The 19428-nt window shown below is 32.4% G+C and overlaps 1 protein-coding gene across 1 annotated transcript in view; it reads left to right on the top strand.

Moving 5' to 3' along the window:
- Nucleotides 1-19428, top strand: part of BAZ2B (bromodomain adjacent to zinc finger domain 2B) — a 292925-nt gene that overhangs the window by 269060 nt on the left and 4437 nt on the right. Inside the window, exons 30-38 of the mRNA XM_039855749.1 lie at nt 2150-2802; nt 3221-3494; nt 3668-3823; nt 4198-4358; nt 8662-8972; nt 9354-9489; nt 12829-12975; nt 18391-18656; nt 18911-19054. Of these exons, the coding sequence (XP_039711683.1) occupies nt 2150-2802; nt 3221-3494; nt 3668-3823; nt 4198-4358; nt 8662-8972; nt 9354-9489; nt 12829-12975; nt 18391-18656; nt 18911-19054 (2248 nt within the window). The remainder of the gene's footprint in view (nt 1-2149; nt 2803-3220; nt 3495-3667; nt 3824-4197; nt 4359-8661; nt 8973-9353; nt 9490-12828; nt 12976-18390; nt 18657-18910; nt 19055-19428) is intronic.

Below are 19428 nucleotides of genomic sequence, written 5' to 3'. Positions count from 1 at the left end.
GAACTGTATCCTGGAAACTAACCCAAGGCATTAAGCTGGGGTGACCATAGGACTTACTGTATTTGTTTTCTTTGTTATCTTATGTCTTGTTTCTTGCAAACTGGTATTTCATATATTTTGTCTGTTTTTTGGTTGTTTTATGCAACAGAGTTAATCTAGTTCCTATTACTCAATATTGGCCAGAAGCATAAGTCTGAGATATAGGATTTTAATTTGAGGGAGAAACTAATTTCAAGAGAAGTGGGTGAGAGCTATTTCAAACATTAATAGAGATTTGATTAAGTAAATTATGATATATCCATATAATAGAATATTATGCAGCCAATTGAGTTTATCATGGAAAGCCATCTAAAGTCTATAGTAAAAATATTAAATTCATCCTTTTCTTTCATTATTCAGGAAATATTTATTGATCCCCTGTTTCATAGCAGCCACCATGTTAGGCATTTGTGATCCAATAATAAGCAAAATAGACATAGCCTTGCCTTTAAGTAATGCTTGTTGATTTCAATTCATAGTGTGTGGGTGTGGAATAGAATAGGAAATAATCAGGTTATATGTATAATGGTAAATTCTGCGATGGAAATGTATAGAATGACATTCTAAAGTGAGTGGAATGGGGACCCTACTTTAAACAAGGTGATCAGAGAAAACCTCTGTGAGGAAATGACAATCTGAAACAAAGGATAAGGAGCCAGTCAACAAAACAGTATCCCAGGAAAAGGAAACAGCAAGTGCAAAGACCTCAAGACAGAAAAGAACAGCATGTTGGCAAAGCTGAAAAAAAGGAAGAAAGGAAAAGCAAAGTTAGGAAGGACAAGAGTGGTTAGAGGTTGTAGAAGTTTTCAGGAACCTCATCATGCATGCCTTGCCTTAGAGATTGGATTTTTTTCTAAGTTGCAGAAAGTAAATAGTAATATCCTACTTCTGTAATAGTGTAAAATTATAGTCAGATATGTGCATATAAGATTTCTGGAAGAATCTTTCAGAGACATGATTGATGAACCATGGCTACTTCTAAACGGTTGAGATAGGAACTAAGGGAGTAGGACACGATGGATTTACTTTCTAACTCTCATTTCCAAATATTTCACCTTGAATGTATGTTCCTTTTTGAATAGAATAAAGTAGTAGATTTGTATTTTTAAAAGAGTTCACATAAATGATTTTTAAAGCATTGATCAAAAATAGGAGCCAGACATTCACAAAGGAGAAATACCAATAAACCTATGAAAAGATGTTCAGCCTTACTTGTGATCAAAAAAAAAAAACAAAACTATTTCGTTTTCAGATATTGGCAAAGACAGGGAAAAAAAAACAAAAAACACTTGTAGTATTCCATTTCATTGAACATGTAGGCAAACAGATGCTCTTGTGTGTGTACTTCTGGTATGAATTTATATTGATCTAGACTTCCCAGAGGGAAGTTTGACAATATATTTCAAAAACACTGAAAAGTACTCAGTAAGCTCTGAGTACTCAGTAGGAGTCAGTAAGTTTTTGTTTGTTTGTTTGTTTTTTAGAAATTCGTCCTAAGGAAGTAAATCAGGAAAAAAATTAAAAATCCAAAGATACAGATACAAGATCAGTCATCATTTTATAGTGTTGTTTATATTAATGAATAACTGATATATTCATTCCTACTAATAGGCATGAATAGAAGACTGATTATTTAAATTATGATATATTCTATTGAATAATCTGTAGCTATTAACATTTATGGAGTAGTTATATATTTATTGACACATCAAGATCTTTACAGAGTATTATTCAGTAGAACATGTAGGTTATAATGTTATGAATATAATATGATTTCCTTTTTACAATTCATAGGTTTAAGTGAGTATTATGTGTATGCATAGAGAAATCCTGGAAGGATTTATACGAAAATGTTAATAGTAACTTTTACTGTGTATCAGGACTTTTAATATTTTTTTTATATTTTAATGTTTTGTAATGATTAATTACAAAATTACATTAATTTTCCAATGATCAAAAAATCTAGTCTATAAGAAATGAAGAAATGGAGAGTATTAAGTATCTAGAAAAGTTGTTAAAATACTTCTACATGTAACTTGATAAATAGTACTAAAATATAGTATTGGTTTGATCTGGAATAACTGATCATAATACTTTTCAATTTTTGTAGGACTTGAAGAAATTGCAAAAGAAAGAGACAAACTAAAAAAGGCAGAAAGTATCCAGATTAAAGAAGAAATATTTGAGACTTCTGAGGATATGTTAACTTGTTCAAATTCAGATCATTGTGAACAAAAGGAAGATCCAAAAGAAAAAGATAACACAAATTTATTTCTTCAGAAACCTGGCTCTTTTTCAAAATTAAGCAAGCTTTTAGAAGTAGCTAAGATGCCTCCCGAGTCAGATTTAATGACCCCAAAATCAAATAGTAGTGCAAACGGATGCACATTGTCTTACCAAAATAGTGGAAAACATTCATTAAGCAGTATTCAGTCAACAGCAACACAAAGCAACATGGAAAAGACAGACTCCAATAACCTGTTCAATACTGGCTCAGGCGGTTCAGGGAAGTTCTACAGCCCTCTCCCCAATGACCAATTGTTAAAAACGCTGACTGAAAAGAACAGACAATGGTTTAGCCTTTTGCCAAGAACACCTTGTGATGACACTTCACTTACCCATACTGATATGTCAACTGCTTCTTTAGTGACTCCTCAGTCTCAGCCACCATCTAAATCATCTTCACCTGCCCCAGCTCCTCCTCTTGTATCATCTTCTCAGAATCCTGGTGGCCTAAATCCATTTGCTTTATCACCTCTCCAGGTTAGTACTGCTAATTGTAAAGTTTTTCTTTTGCTTTATTTGATCTCTGACCCCATGAACTTCTTCACAAGAGGAATCGGTTGAATATTTATAATGTTATTTCTGCTACAGTTTGAAAACTGAAGAGAGTCAGAATTGCTATCACCAAGCTTCATCAGAACTACGAATTTCTAGTCTAAATCTAGACAAAAGCTTCTTAATTATGTTTTAATACTACTTTTACAGTATATCTGAAAGGAAATTACTTTAGGAAGCAAATAAGAACACGAAATTTGGCATTGTTCTTATTATATTTAGTTTTCCTGTAATTGTGATAAGTGAGAGTGTATTTTCAATATTTTAAAAATATTTTCAGATTCTAAACATTTCTCTGAACTTCTTAGATTGTTCGCCTTTTAAATTGTTTTGTTTTTTGCAGATGAAAAGTGGAGTATCTATGATGGGACTTCAGTTTTGTGGGTGGCCCACTGGCATGCTTACTTCTAATATTCCATTTACATCACCTTTACCTAGTCTGGGATCAGGGTTAGGATTATCAGAAGGAAATGGTAATTCATTCTTGACTCCTAATGTTGCTTCAAGCAAAAGTGAATCTCCAGTACCACAGAATGAAAAAGTCTCTTCAGCTCAACCTGCAGCTGTTGAAGTAGCAAAACCGGTAGATTTCCCTAGCCCGAAACCTATCCCCGAAGGTAGGTACATTCAGGTGGTAGGTACACTGACTTTATTTCATTGTTATAGATTCCTGTATTAAAACTGAATCTTTGATGGTTTTATAAATAGTTATAAATCTTTTGATTGGCATTGTGCCATTACTTCATATTCAAAATATTTGTAAAAGGTCTACATATTTATCTCGACTTAGAAATGCAGTTTGGTTGGTGGAGAATTATTGACCCTGAGGACCTAAAAGCTTTGCTCAAAGTGCTACATCTCAGAGGAATAAGGGAAAAGGCATTACAAAAACAAATTCAGAAACACTTGGATTATATTACTCAAGCCTGCATCAAGAATAAGGATGGTATGTTCCTAAAAAAGATTTCTACTGTCTTGCTTAGTTATAAGAATTAATTCTTTTATGTTAAAATATATTTTGAAATGTCTTAATTCTTACTATTTATGAATATTTTTTTCTATTTTTCTCAACAAATAGTAACTATTTACATTTCTTACATTTGTATTACTTTGTTAGTATTTTTACAACCTGCAGACATATTGTTTTGTTTCTTAGAAAAGAACATTCCTACTTTTAAGAGTAAGCTGCATACATATGCAGAAGTGCATTTTTCTGTATTAAGTTACATGTACATGTTACCCTGGAATTTTGTTCACATTCTGGAAAAAAATCGTTGAGGGATAAAGTGGATTTTAAAAATAATTTCTTTTTAAATGTAGTTGCTATTATTGAATTAAATGAAAATGAAGAAAACCAGGTAACTCGAGATATTGTGGAGAACTGGTCAGTAGAAGAACAAGCAATGGAAATGGATTTGAGTATTCTTCAACAGGTAGAAGATCTAGAAAGGAGAGTTGCATCAGCAAGTTTGCAAGTGAAGGTAAAAGTGACTTGGAATAAAATCTGTCTTTAGGATAATGGAAGGTAACTAATATTCATTATATGCCTGATACGTGCCAGTTACTGTACTGAATGTTTTCACTTTATCTCATTTAATTCTCAAAATGATCCTGCATTAATTCGCCCTCTTACAGGTAAGCAACAAGGCTCAGAGTAAGTAACCTGCCGGTGGTCATATAGTAAGTGGCTAAACGTGATTTCAAACCAAGTCTATCTGACTCCAGAGCCCATGTTCTTTTTACTAAATCTTGCTGCCTCCTTAATGGGATTCAAAAAATATTTCCAGTATGCAGTTCTTTACCACAAGCAGAATATCACAGTTTTTCTGATCATAAATATAATGTTCTATCAAACTCCTACTATAGTGTTTTATATAGGACCAGGAACCCCCTTATATACAAGCCATGTTATATGTCAGAATTTCACTCTATATAATTTAAAATTGGAGATTATCGATATAGCCAAATGCATGTTGTATATAGTACACATACACACACTACATACAAGTAATTAATTCATCACTTAATTAATTTATCTGTTGGGCATTACCATGTCACAAGCAATGATCAGAACTGGCTTCTAATGGACAGGCAAAAGGTAACTTTTAGTTACCTTTTAGAATTTTTAGTTTCATAAAAGGAGTGTTACAGGTCTTTCTTAATTGATAATGTGGTGATGTCTCTGAAAATAAATGGATGGATGATGAATAAGGGTGAGACAGACACCTGAAAAGGTTTAGAAAATGTAGTCACCGTGGAATTTGATCTTTCATATTTTATCGAGAATGAGAAACTTATACAGCATACCGTCCTATCTAGTGATTAAAACTTTGCTTCATAATTACTTTAATACTGGCAACTTTTGAGGATCTCCAAAAATATGTCATTTTCCAGAACAATAAAATATCCATATCTTGCCACAAACATAATTACTAACTTGGGAAAGCAAAAATCATTTGCTGAAACTGTTTTGCTAGAAAACTATATGTATCCTCCTCTTCCTGTACCATAATACAATATAGAAATGCCTTATTTATCTGGCATCCTCAACAAATGAACTCTTCTACACAAGTTAATTTTCTGGAGAAACGAAAATTATTTCATTTGGTTTCATAATTTTTAGTTCCATAATGTTTGTTGGATCAATTATGTTTTGCATTATACTGCCTTCTTAAATTGAAAATAATGAGTTTGATTTACATTATCTTTGTGACACAGGATTATCAGTATGAAGATCAATTATTAGATAATAATTCCCTCAGGAAATACAAAGAGGTTTTGCTCCTACATTAAATGATCCTATAGTGTTTTGCTTTTTGAACTACTTCATCCAGGGCACCCGGCTAGCTCAGTCGGTAGAGCATGAGACTCTTAAACTACTTCATCCGCTTTCTGTAGTCTGTCTTTATCCTCTCTCAGGGTCAGTTGTTACCACTTGCTAGTTTTAATTTGATTAGTTCTACTAGCCCTATTCCAACTTCCCTCATCTAATTTTCCAATTCTAATTAGCTGTTGTTTGGGAAAGCATATCATCAAGCTTCTTTAAGTTATTCATAAAATCAGAATGTGAGTCTGAAACATTTTCATGGAGACATCCTCAGATTTTGGTACACTGACCTTACCACATGGCTGTCTGCTTAGATGTTCTTGGTCTGTGTTCTCGGTAGCTAAGATGAGTAGTTTAAATAAGTGGAATTTGTTTTTTAAGTGGGGTATTTTAACATCTTGTTAATAAGGCATTGATGAATTATTCTGTATTATTGTAAGAAAGGAATTGTAATTAGCCTCGAAGAGCCTAAAAACACACATGATTAAAATGACCACAAAACATTATTTTAACACCTATGAAGATTTAATGATTTTTTTTTTCTTTCAAAGGAAAATAGAGTTATGTGTTTAGCTTGGGGAACTAGCCATTTTGAAGACATATTAAACAGGTGGTACATTTATTTTTATTTTTAATAGAAGATAGAAATTATTTTACTAATAATTTGGGAATTCTTTTTTATTTTGGAGGAAATTCTGCAAGTCTGTAGTCCTAATTCTGTAGCTAAGAGTATGCAAAAAGCCTAAATACTCTTCCAGTTACTCTAAAGACAGACCCTGTGTCTCTTTTTAAGTTTTCTGTTTTACAGACTAATTAATTCTTTCAACTGTAAGTCCTGTGCAATGGTTTCCAGGTTCATGATTTCCTTCTGAATAAACACCAGAGTCAATATCCTTCTTAAAATATTATTCCCTTAATTGTACATAGAGATGTCTGAATGTGTTCATGGGAATTTTACTTTCCTTAATCCAGCACTATACTTCCATTAATGCTATTTGAATTTTCTAGCTTTTTAACATCCACATTATAGTATTGCTTCGCTGAATATGCACTATAAAAAAAATTCCTGGGCCTCTTTCAGAGTTCTTTTAAGTGAGTTCTATCTCATTGGGTATTTTTGTGATTAGTTGTTTAAACTTCAAAGCTAAAGTTTACATTTATCATTGTTCTATATTTTGTAATTTCATTTGGGTACATTTTTCAGCACTTGGAACTTATCTTAGTCCTGCCATACAGAATATTAAATTTCCTTCCTAGTTTTAAGTTACCGACAGATTTAATAGCAATCAACCAAGTTATTCATAAGTATATTAACAGGACAGGCCAAATATGGAGCCTTTGGACATTGGCATTGAGCATCTTTTTTGAGATGACAAGCTCTGTCAATCACCATTCTTTGGATATAGTTTTCATCCACCTAGACGTCTCTAACTCTAATCTGGTTGTTTTTTTGGTCTTATTAGTTGCCTTACAGAAATCAAAATATACTATGTTTACATAATTTCCTTGATTTATCAATTTAGTATTTCTTTCAAAATATAGGAATGAGGTTCATGACTTGTACCTAACCACACTTTTATGTGTACTATTCAAAATTCCATCCTTACTTTATTAATGTTCCACTGAGTTAAAGAGGAAGAATTGATCCCATACATAAGATAAAATAATTATCTCTTAAAAATTGTAATAAAAAGGATAATGTTCATTCTGATTTTCATTTAATATGCACTTACTAAGTACCTATTTCATATCAGACAGTGGATACCACAGAATTGGATAAAATATGATTTCTGTCCTCAGAAAGCTTGCCATATAATAGAAAGATAAGACATGTATACATCTCTGCATAATCTAGTAACTGATTACAGAGAAGTACAGAATCATGCATGAATTTAGAAAAAGAATACATGATTTCTGGTGGAGATAAGGGAGAGATCAGGGAAAATATGAGTCGAGATAGAACTTGAGAAGATGGGTAAGCTTTTGAAAGTCAGAGAACAGGAAATACTACCCCAGCAGAAGTGAACAGCATTAATGGAGCACCAGAATCAGGAAGCTCAGGACATATCTGTGGAGTGAGAAGATACAGATTTGACTGCAGTGTAGGATGCACGGATAGGAATATGAGAGAAAAAGGTAGATTAAGGTACTTGAATGTCATGGTAAAATTTGGATATTGTTAAACAGTAGGGAATCTTTGAAGGATTTTGAGCTAGAGGATAAATATAAGCAAGCTGAGTTATGAGATCATTTATTTATTCAATGAACTTGTTTATTGAGTGCCTCCTATTGGCCTTTACTGAATTGGAGTTAAACTGACTAGAAGTGGACATGGTCCCTGCCCTTGTGGAATTCAGAGGTAAAAAGAAGTTAAATAATCACAGTAGTACAAAATGGTGACTGTCACAGGGCTATGGAGTATTTATTATATGGTCCTATGAGAGCCTGTAAGGTTCGAGCAAGGATTCCTTGAGGATGTAAATTTTAACATGAGAGCTGCAGGATGAATAGAGTTAAATAGGTGAAGAGAAACAAGGAAAAGCTGTACAGACAAATATAACAGCCTATGCAAAACTCCTGCAGTCAAAGGAAAAATGATGAGTACAAGACCTGTTCTAAAAAAGTGGTGGAAGGAATGAAAATGGAAAGGAAGAACAAAGTTCGAGACTACCAAGTGGTTTCCATTTAAGTGGTCCCGTGAAATTAATAAGCATTTAGTCTTAGTCGTCATAATACTTTGCTGAATAGTATCAAAAGTTACTAAATTGCTTTACAACTGCTTATTTTAATTTTCTGTTCTTGTTTCTACCTACCACCATTAGGAAACACAAGGTAAAAACTTTTGGTAGAGATCCTTGAGATCTGCTGGTGTCTGCTGCTGTATTTTAAGTACAGGTAATTCACCCAGCAGGCATTTTAACAGGAAACCATAATAACATTATTCTCTTGATATGTAGGGTTGGATGTGTCCAGAACCAGCATCAGAAAGGGAGGACTTGGTATATTTTGAACATAAGTCATTCTCTAAATTGTGCAAGGAGCATGATGGAGAATTTACTGGCGAAGAAGAAAGCAGTGCACATGCTCTAGAACGGAAGAGTGACAACCCCCTAGATATAGCTGTAACCAGGCTGGCTGATTTGGAGCGGAACATTGAAAGAAGGTATCTGAAGAGCCCCTTAAGTACCACCATTCAGATCAAACTGGATAATGTGGGCACAGTTACTGTCCCTGCTCCTGCACCATCCATTAGTGGTGATGGTGACGGGTAGGTTATTGAGATTAACTTGAAAAATTATTGTGCTTCTTTGCTAATTGGAGCCTATTTTCTATTGCCTGTTATCTATGTATCTTCTTGTATGTCTTTGATCCATATGGATCATGCTATTTGCATGGTGCTTTGTAAAACCATTTTTGTTATGTGTGTTGATAATCCTGCAAAGTGATCTTACATTTACCTGGTTGTGACTAAGCTTCGAGGCACGTAGCCACAGTCTGTGCACTACATCGAATTTAGTTGCTTAAACCTTATACTTATTGGCTGTTACATGTTTTTGTCATTGCTTGGCTTTCAGTGTGATGATTGTTTCACATTCAGTAACCATAAATGTGGACATGACCTACTTAATTTTTCTATATTTCAATGCAGAATTGAAGAGGATATTGCTCCAGGGCTCAGGGTATGGAGAAGGGCATTATCAGAAGCTCGCAGTGCTGCACAGGTAGCTCTGTGCATTCAGCAGTTACAGAAATCAATAGCATGGGAAAAATCAATTATGAAAGTTGTAAGTGTTTTTATTTAAGAAATACTATAACTAATTTACTTTGTCCTGTATTTTTCCAACCCCCAGATCTTTCTTAATTATACATATTACCAAAATAATGTATGCTGTACTTGAGAGTTTTCTTATTCTTAAAAAGTGTATAGTTTGATACATTTTCCCTTATTTAGAGCTTTTCTGGAGGAATCTACCAAATGTATTATCCTTTATTTTTTTAATCTTGATCTTTTCTTCTTTGAATATTATTTATAACTTTGATATTGTCTTCTACATTCTGTTAACATAATAGTTATTAATCTGAATATTTTGAAAGCCCTTTTACTCTTGTAAGCATTCCAGTTACTAACATTACTTGCTACATACATTCATTGCATTCCTAAAATTTTTGTATATTCCTATCCATTTTCATTTTTTTAATCCTAAAAAATACAAAATAAGCAGAGAGCTCTTATTCACTGATATGTATTTGGCATCTGATATAGATGACATGAAAAGTAGACCTTTATTCTCTTTAATAATTAAAACTGTTTTTTCACCTTCTTCACTCAAGCCCAATTAGTTATTATCATGTAGTGGCCTCTACTTTGTACCAGGCAACCAAAAAAGCTATATTTCATCTATTTCCCGGAGAGATATTTATTTTGAATCATGTCCATGTCCCTCTTGCCTTTTATATATCATATATAGAAATATCTATTGTATGTAGGCTTTTAGTAATTACTTTAACATTTGCTTTTGAATTGAAGATTAGCTTCAATTCAAATATATGAGATTTGTTTTCATGAATAACTAAGGGTAAAATTCCTTTACTTAAAATAGTCATTCCAGAAAGAAAAGAGGTGATCTTTAAATAATTTAGATTCTTTGCTTTGTTTTTGCCTCTATGCTTAGACTACTCAAGGCCTTATTTATTCAATAGAAATAAATGTGGTTTCTTCTGTGGCTTTTCACTTCTTCCTAAAATGTCCACAGAGTAATGACTCTGCAGTTTTTGCAGTATGCTCAAATTTAAGTCTTTCCCAATCCAGATTAGAATTTACTGTAAATTTTAAGGGATTGTTCAGTTCATCTGGTAGCATTTTTACCGGGTAAGATCATTTTTTTCTAAAAATTAGTATTAAAATCAGTTTTCAAGTCACTTGCTCAAATATATTTGATGAAATCTAGGCTATAGTGATCAAAACGATTTAATTCCTACATCAAAATGAAATTTATACAGTTATTTTTCTCATCTATCCCAAAACAGTCATTATGAGGTAGTCAGTTTTTTTATAACCTATACACAGAAACCCTAAACTTCTATAAAAATATACTTTTATATTAATATACTTACTTTCTGCTATACAGCTTTATATCAGTTTTTGCAAATTTATAAACCTTTTCCATGTTATTAACATACATTTATCATTATTTAACTCATAATCTTCATTTCTTTTTCCTAATGCTTAATACATTATTTGCTATGAAACTATCTTGAAAAGAAGGCAGTCTCATATTCAGAGATTAATGACTACTTTGTAACCTTTAATTAGAAATGTAACTATCTATAATCTCATAATAAGTCATAACAAAATGCTAAAGTGCTCAATATCTTTAGAAATACCCTCTCTGCCAGAGACCAAACTTACCAGGAAAGAAGCCGTTAATTCTCAGCCAAGAGTGTGCTTTATATTATTGTTAACGTGAAACAATAGGCAACTTCTGCTACATTTAACTATAGAAGCAAAGGAGTTAAAACCAAATATTAATACATTTGTTCTAACATATTGAGAGCTATTACTGTGATTTTTCAAAAATGTTATGAGCACAATTATCTGTTCTTTCTTAATTTTATTCTTAAATCATAAATTTGAGATGTAAGATAGACTTTGTAGTATTTTTAGTTATTTATTGTAGGAAACTGATAATTAATGTTTATGTATCTGATTTTTAAATTTTATTGCTAAGGGGATTTAAATATAACCTTGCAAATATGAGTTCTCAATGAATATTTTTACAATAAAAGTTTTATAGATGTAACTCAAATTTGGAGGAATAACACTATATTAAGGTATTTAACAATGTGGTACTAGGCAAGGTCATAAAATAAATACCGCTGGAACATTAAACTCTGCTGCTTTTGCTCTTAGTGCACATGCCAATTTTAGTATTATATATGTAACAAATATTTGAAAGATATTTGTTAAATTAAATAGTGTATATCTTCCATTTGATAAAATTCTTATATTATCATGGGTATACATATTGAGTTATGTAAGACTGTTTTAGACTTTCCCAGATTGATTAATTGTATTGAAAATTAAAAAATGAAGTTTGAACAGTTATTTTGTTTTTAAGAGTATATATATACATACCTGTAAATTAGTATAAATGATTTATAGTTTAAATGTTTTCATTTAAATATATTGATCGCAGGCTATTTTCTACTGTGACAGGATATAAACTAAATGTCAAAATATAATGTTAGTACTTACCATTTTTTAAAGTCATTTTGAAAGTTTTTACTTTTCTAACTTTTCTTTTTTTCTTTTGTGAATCTTGTTATACAGAATATGTATGCATGGGGGAAAAATCTCTACAGATTTTAAAGTTCTTAAAATTAGAAATATTTTTAACAGGAACGAAATGATTTTGTTTTAGTTATTGAAAATAAATCATGACTTCTTAAATTCTTTGATTTATAGCTTATTGTATCAATGTTTTTTTTTCCCTTAGAAATCATTGTAGGACCCATTTTCTACTCTTGTGACACATATTTGATTTGGGTTGCTTTTTAAAGTTTTCTAGTTTGGACACATTTTTTAATCAATCAGAAAAAATAGACGGATTAGTTAGTCGAAATATGGGGACATGTCTTTATTATATATTATATATAATTCTGATACTAATACTAATTCCTAATTTTGATCTTTAAAATTAACTTTTACTTATTTTTTTCTCAGGATATCATGAGGATGCTAAGATAAGCAAAAGATAAAATATATTAAAAAATTAAAACACCATGTATTAAAGCTATTCATTGCTTTATGTGCTCTAATGTCATGTTAATTATTTCATATGTTAATGTGTACATGCTTCTGAAGTGTGTGCAGGCATTCAACCTCTAGCTTTGTTCTTTGCAGTGTACCTGAAATGTGCATTTACCCCAATTGAACTGCTCACCCGTCATGTGGTCCATATCTGTGTAACGAGAGATACATAGATGTGTATGGCTACTGTATATTTGTTAGCAAGCGGAATGTTCATTACTAATATAAACTAGGAATTATGGTGTGTTTAATATCCCGATAACTATTACTCATAGCAAAGTCTTAATTTTAAATGATTTTTCATGTATTATAGTACTGCCAGATCTGTCGAAAGGGAGATAATGAAGAACTGCTCCTCCTTTGTGATGGCTGTGACAAAGGCTGTCATACATACTGCCATAGACCCAAGATTTCAACTATACCAGATGGGGACTGGTTTTGTCCAACTTGCATTGCTAAGGTAAGACTGATCTAAAACTAAACTTTTTTTCTTTAGTTGAGGTAATATTGGTTAATAACATTATTTAAGTTTCAGGCGTACAACATTATAATTCAATATCTGTATATGCTCATAGTGTCACCATGAAAAGTCATCTGTCACCATATATTTGACTTTCTTTTCCCTTCTATCCCACTCCACATCCTCCTTCTCTTTGGTAACCCTCAATATATTATCTGTATCTATGAGTTTGTTTATGTAAATTGGAGTTATGGGAATTTTTTTTAAATATAATTCCTATACCATAAAATTTACTTTTTTAAAGGGTCGAATTCAGTGGGTTTTTGAAATATATTCACAAAGTCATACAATCGTTACCTCTGTTTAATTCCAGAATGTTTTCATGACCCCCCAAAAGTATCCTTATCCTCATTAGCAGTCACTCCCCATTCCCCTTCTCCCCTCAGCCTTTGGCAACCACTAATCTACTTTCTATCCTTATGGATCTGCCTGTTTTGGTCATTACATATAAATTGAATCATACAATATGTGGCCTTTGTGTCCGACTTCTTTCACTTAGCACAATATTTTCAAGCTTCATCCATGTTCTAATATGTATCAGTATTTCCTTTTTATAGTCAAATGTTATTTCATTGCACGATATACCACATTTTGTTTATCCATTAATCAGTTGATAAATATTTGGGTTGTTTCCATATTCGGCTATTATGAATAATGCTGCTACGAACATTCATACACAAGTTTTATATGAATATATGTTTTAACTTCTCTTGGATATATACCTAGAGAAGTAGAATTGCTAGGTGACATACATGCATTTTAAGTCACTTTCCAGTCACATTTAAATTAGAAACCTTCAAACCAATTGATTAAAGAGAAGCAGTATGACAAAATGGAAAGAAATGGGTTTTACAGTTATAAAGAAAGGAATAAGAAGTACAAAAGGGTCAGCATGTATTGAAGGCCACACTCTGCTAGTTGTTCTCTACCTCAGTCACGCTCTTGCAGGTTTAATCTCTTCACCTAATCATTGCCAGTAACTACTGCCTCTTCATAAACTCTGTTCCAACTCAGTCTTCTCTTTCCTCCTGATCTAGCTTATAAGTGTCAGTACCCCAGCATCCACCTTTGGCTCCTTTGCCTCCCTCTCATTTGGAAAAAGCATCATTCTGGCTAATCCAGCTCTGACTTCTTTATATCTGAATGTGACTGGAGAAAAACACCCGGGTCTTTAATAGTGCCTGACGATTTACCTCCAGCGCTGTCTCCATTCTCATTCTCATTTGATGGCTTTATTCCCATTTCACTGTGAAAATGGAAGCCATCAGAAGAAAATATCACAAGAATCCTCCACCACATCTACCATCCTTCCTGTATCTGGGCTCAAATACTCTGCCTTCTCTCATGTTGCCATGAGCTGTTCCTGCCCCTAAATAAGCCAATTCTCCAACTTGTGCCTCGGATCTCAGCCACTCTCCCTTCCTTAGGAGTGTGACTCGAGCAGTTCTCTCTTCTCCTGCATCAGTTTCTCCTTCCCCACTGTCATCAGCCTACTAACATGCTACTTTCTCCCTCCTTTAGAAAACTAAACAGAAACCCTCTTCTGGCCTCACTTCTTCCTTGATTCATTTCCCCCATTCCTCTCTTCTTTACAGTAAAATTCATGGAAAGTTTTCTGTTCTGGTTCTCTCCATTTTCTCTCCTTTGATTCACTCTTACGCTCCAGTCAAATTTTCACCTCCACAGCTTTTCCAAAATTGCTGTTTTCATGGCCATAAATGACTTCCACATTGCTCAATCCAGAGATCAGTGCTTAGATCTCATCTATCAGTTACATTAGATAGAGTGGGACACTCCTTCCTCCTTGGCTTCTAGAATACCATACTCACCTGGTTTTTTTCCTGCCTTTACTCTTCAGTCTCCTTTATTGGTTTTCTCACCTCCCTGATCTATAAACATTGGCACACCTTCTCAGAAATATCTTCTGTAAAATGGGACAGTATCTGCTTTGTGAGGATTAAATACGGTCATGGGTGGAAAGTTTTAATAACTTTAAAATTCTGTGACATGTTTGTATTAGGCTATATTTCACAAAATAGCAGAGGGTCCCACATGACATCTTAGTCACTAATACTTGCTTTTTTATTTCTAATTACTTGATCATTTTTGTTACAATAGTTAAATGTAGTTCAATAATCTTGACTGGTTATACATAAACTATCTTTTAGTTTCATATCTGTCAAGTTATAGAAAGTTTCTCTAATACTTTATGAATTCTTAACAAGTCAGTGTTTGAAGTATTGGGAATATCATCTGAGAGGCAATAGGAGGTTTTGTGTTTTGTAGATTTGTGTTTTGTAGATTTGCTGAAATTAGAATTTTGGCTGTCATTCAAGGAGTAAACTAGGAGACAAGATCTGTGATCTCACCCAAGCCTTTCTATGGAAATGCAGCTAAGCTGCTACTTTTTTTGTTTTTTAAATGTACTAAATTAGATGTTATGTTTTTTACAGCAACTAAAAATATTAGATTATTTTATATAAGGATTTTTAAAGTTAAGGTTTTAAAATATCTTTTCAGTAATTCATCATTATTTACAAATATTTATACTGTTACATCTTACTCTCAAATGGCTATTTCCTCATACAACATTGTGATTAAGTATTTTTACTCTGTGTGTATGTGTATATGCATGCCAATATATACATACACCTTATTATATTTATATAATATCACAGGACCACAAAATCAATAAGACAGAATGTATACATACACATTTATACACACTAATAGACGCGCGCGCGCACACACACACACACACACACACACACGAAGTTTCAAATTCCATTCCCTACAAAAGCCAGGCAAATAACACAAGAGTTAGGACTGTGGCAAACAGGAAAGTTATGCCTCCATTTAAATGTGCCAGTCATCACTCATCTGCAGCCAATTGTTGTCATATAGACATGTGGGCCAGTATTCCAGGACCTCCTAGTTTTTCAGGATTAGGGATTTTTATGCATGTCCTCCCAAATGTTAAATGTTGGCAACAAATTCAGAATTTCTACAAGCATTATATGAGCCAAACAACACATTCTGTGAACTATTTACAGTCTGTGAGCCGCCATTTCACAACTTCTGATATATAAATATACAGCCATAACAGAAATGTGCCCTTGTATGCATAATCTGATAGGTTCTGTTTAAGACAGTTCTTCTTTGAATTTAGATTCTAACAAGAGAGAAAGGGTGGGGTGGGGAATGGGACCTCTCTGTCCAAGAAAAAAGTAATGAGGTAGCAGAGTAATTGTACAAAAACTTGCTTTTGAAACTATGTGTATGTGCACGGTTTATGAGGTAAGCTAATAAATGTCATTTATTAAAGAAATACATAGAGAGACTTCGTTGTCTTTTAAAATATCAAAAAAAGTCTTGATTCTGTGGTTTAAATTTCATGTTTTCTTATTTTGAATATTACTTCGTTAGCAAATGATCCCAAGTAATATTTTAATTCAAATTGGAACTAAAGGTTTTGGCCCATAATTCACGAAATTTTCTTTTTTAAGTAATACAAGTTTTCAATTTAACTTAAATTAATCTTTATTAAATGGACTTTCATCATTATATTAAGCATTTTCTTTCTCTTTTTATGATTTCAGAATACTAAAAGCTTAGTATAATATGAAAAAATAATCAGATTTTAGTGAATAAAAATTAATAAACTAATTTCAGAAGAGACTTAGTAAAACATTTTAATTATTTCTGTTAGTAACAAGGGGTAATGATTTTTATATATGATCTTGGGGAGGTGTTAGATTTAGGATTTGCCTTATTATTTTAGTCAATTAAAGTATCTCAACTATACTTTTAGCCTGCCAACAGAGAACCAAATTTTTATTTTTAGTTTCAAGTATACAGTACATTGGTTAGACATTTATATCGTTTATAAAACTATCCCCCTGATTGCTCTTTCTCTCCTCTAGTCTACACCTAGCCATGCATTACTGCTGACTGCATTCCCTGTGCCATGCTCCCCATCCCCGTGACCTTCTATCAAGTACTAATTTGTATTTCTTTAAACCTTCACCGCTTTCTCCCAGCCTCCAAATCCCCTCCTCTCTGGCCGTCACCAGATTGAGAACCAAATATTTTTAATTTCTTGATTAATAGTAATTTTAAAAAAAAATATTGCTAGAAGAGGTCATGAAATCATCACAGAAGTTGATATGAAATACTCCAAAGAAATGGTTTTGACCAAATTTATTTCAATAATATAGCTAAGTTTAAATTATGGCTAGACTAAATATTGTCTTTGGCATCTAAAATTTCTTAACAGTTCGGGTAAGAAAGGAAATGAAGTGTCTAAAAAAAAAATGTAAACATTATTTTGGAAAATCAAAACAAAAACCATACATTACCAGTGACTTTGCTTACCACCCTTCTGTGATCTATTATATTTATTATAACATTTAAGTCAAAATTCTGACTTATTTTCCATTTTCAAATTGGGGAAGGAGGGCTCATTGTTATATCAATGTGCTGCTACCTGCAGGTTGTGGTTAGATTACATAAGGCCACATTGAGATTTTTTTAATGTAATTTTAGAGCTTGAATGACCTTACCAATTGTGTTGCTTATCTTATATATGACAAAAACATGGCCTCATAGATATTTTTGTACAAAGTTCCATACTTACTGACAGAGTAATAGCTGGAATTAATAACCTTTGATTCCAAATATAATCTTTTATACTATTTGTTTTCTTCAAAATAGACATCTTTTCTTTTCTTTTTTCTTTTTTTTTTTTTTTTGTTTGGTTGCTCATCCTTCACCACTGCTTTGTTCACACGTGGGGACCACATGTTTGTGGAATTCTCTTCTTATAGCAAATGCTTTTTTATTTATTCAGAAAAAAGTCAATTTTCAGTATATTTGATCTTTAAAAGGACTTTTTCTCTATTTAATACTTCATGAACTATTTTGCATGTTTTGGCCTAGCTTTTTAATTACCTCTTTAACTTTCTTATTAATAAGCTCTATATTTTTGTTTATGGTCACCTTTGTTCTTAATTATATTGTGTTCTAAAAGATAGTCCTTTTGTATCTATAAATTCATTTGATTAGTAACCTAGACAAGAGGAATATTGCTGATAAGTGCTGTAGTACCAAAGATGGATTACCATGAGATCAGCATCTTTAAGTTTTAAGGATTCTTAAGATAAATTTTGCATGCTTTATTAGGTTTTAGCCTTATATTATGGGAGAAAAAATGCATTGATCTCTCTTGAAAATAATAAAATTATCAACTTTCTAGATCAGAGATAATATTTTTGTTCTGTCAGACTTTCATAATTTAAAATAATAGGTCTATAGGCAGTTATTTTCTTATAGCTCATTTATTGTTTTTAATTAAAGGCAAGTGGTCAAACTCTAAAATTCAAAAAACTTCATGTCAAAGGAAAAAAGGCTAATGATTCAAAGAAAGGAAAGAAAGTAGCTTTAACAGGGGATACTGAAGATGAAGACTCTGCATCTACAAGTAGTTCACTAAAAAGAGGAAACAAAGACCTGAAAAAAAGAAAAATAGAAGAAAACACTTCTATTAACTTGTCAAAACAGGAAAGTTTTACTTCTGTTAAGAAACCTAAAAGAGATGACTCCAAGGACCTAGCTCTTTGCAGGTATTATTTTAGTTTTCATATACTGTATATTCATAATGTCCCATTTTACTTTTAGAAACCTTCTACCATAATAAAAGTGACTTTTGGATAATTTACATAAATAGAAAAATGTAAAGTATATAAGTAAATGTATACTTTTATCCTTTTAAGTAAATTTGCATTGTTTTTTGTTGAAAGATTATGAAAGCTAATTTTTTAACAAAAATAAATCATTCTAAAGCACGGATATTTATTTTAAATATTATTTTCTTTAGTATGATCCTTACTGAAATGGAAACTCATGAGGATGCATGGCCTTTTCTACTTCCTGTAAACTTGAAACTTGTTCCTGGTTATAAGAAAGTTATTAAGAAGCCTATGGATTTTTCCACAATTAGAGAGAAGTTAAGTAGTGGACAGTAAGTAAATTATTTCACTTCAGTATTTATTGAAGGCTTTATATATGCTAGATATTTTTCTAGTGAGCCAAAACTACATTAATTTAATGCAAAGACAGAGGCCCTGCCTTTGGAGAGGATGTGTGTGTATGCATGAGTATGTGTATGCATGTGTATTTGGTTAGGGTAGTATGGTATGGAAGACAAGTGAATCAAAATTATTTAAACCATTATAAAGGAGGGTGATAATGCTGTTTTTGACATTGGAGGGGCACCAAGCTCAACTGGGGGGGTGAGGGAAAGCGTCAGGGAAGCCCCCCAAAGTAAGTAAGCAACAGGTAAGGTGGAGCTTGTACTGTACACTAGATGATGTATTGACATCATCTCATGTAGAT

This window comes from Pteropus medius, unplaced genomic scaffold (assembly GCF_902729225.1).
Source record: "Pteropus medius unplaced genomic scaffold, Ma_sr-lr_union100, whole genome shotgun sequence".
Taxonomy (NCBI): Eukaryota; Metazoa; Chordata; class Mammalia; order Chiroptera; family Pteropodidae; genus Pteropus; species Pteropus medius.
Note: the sequence above shows the minus strand (reverse complement) of the source record. Positions and strands in the feature narration are given on the sequence as shown.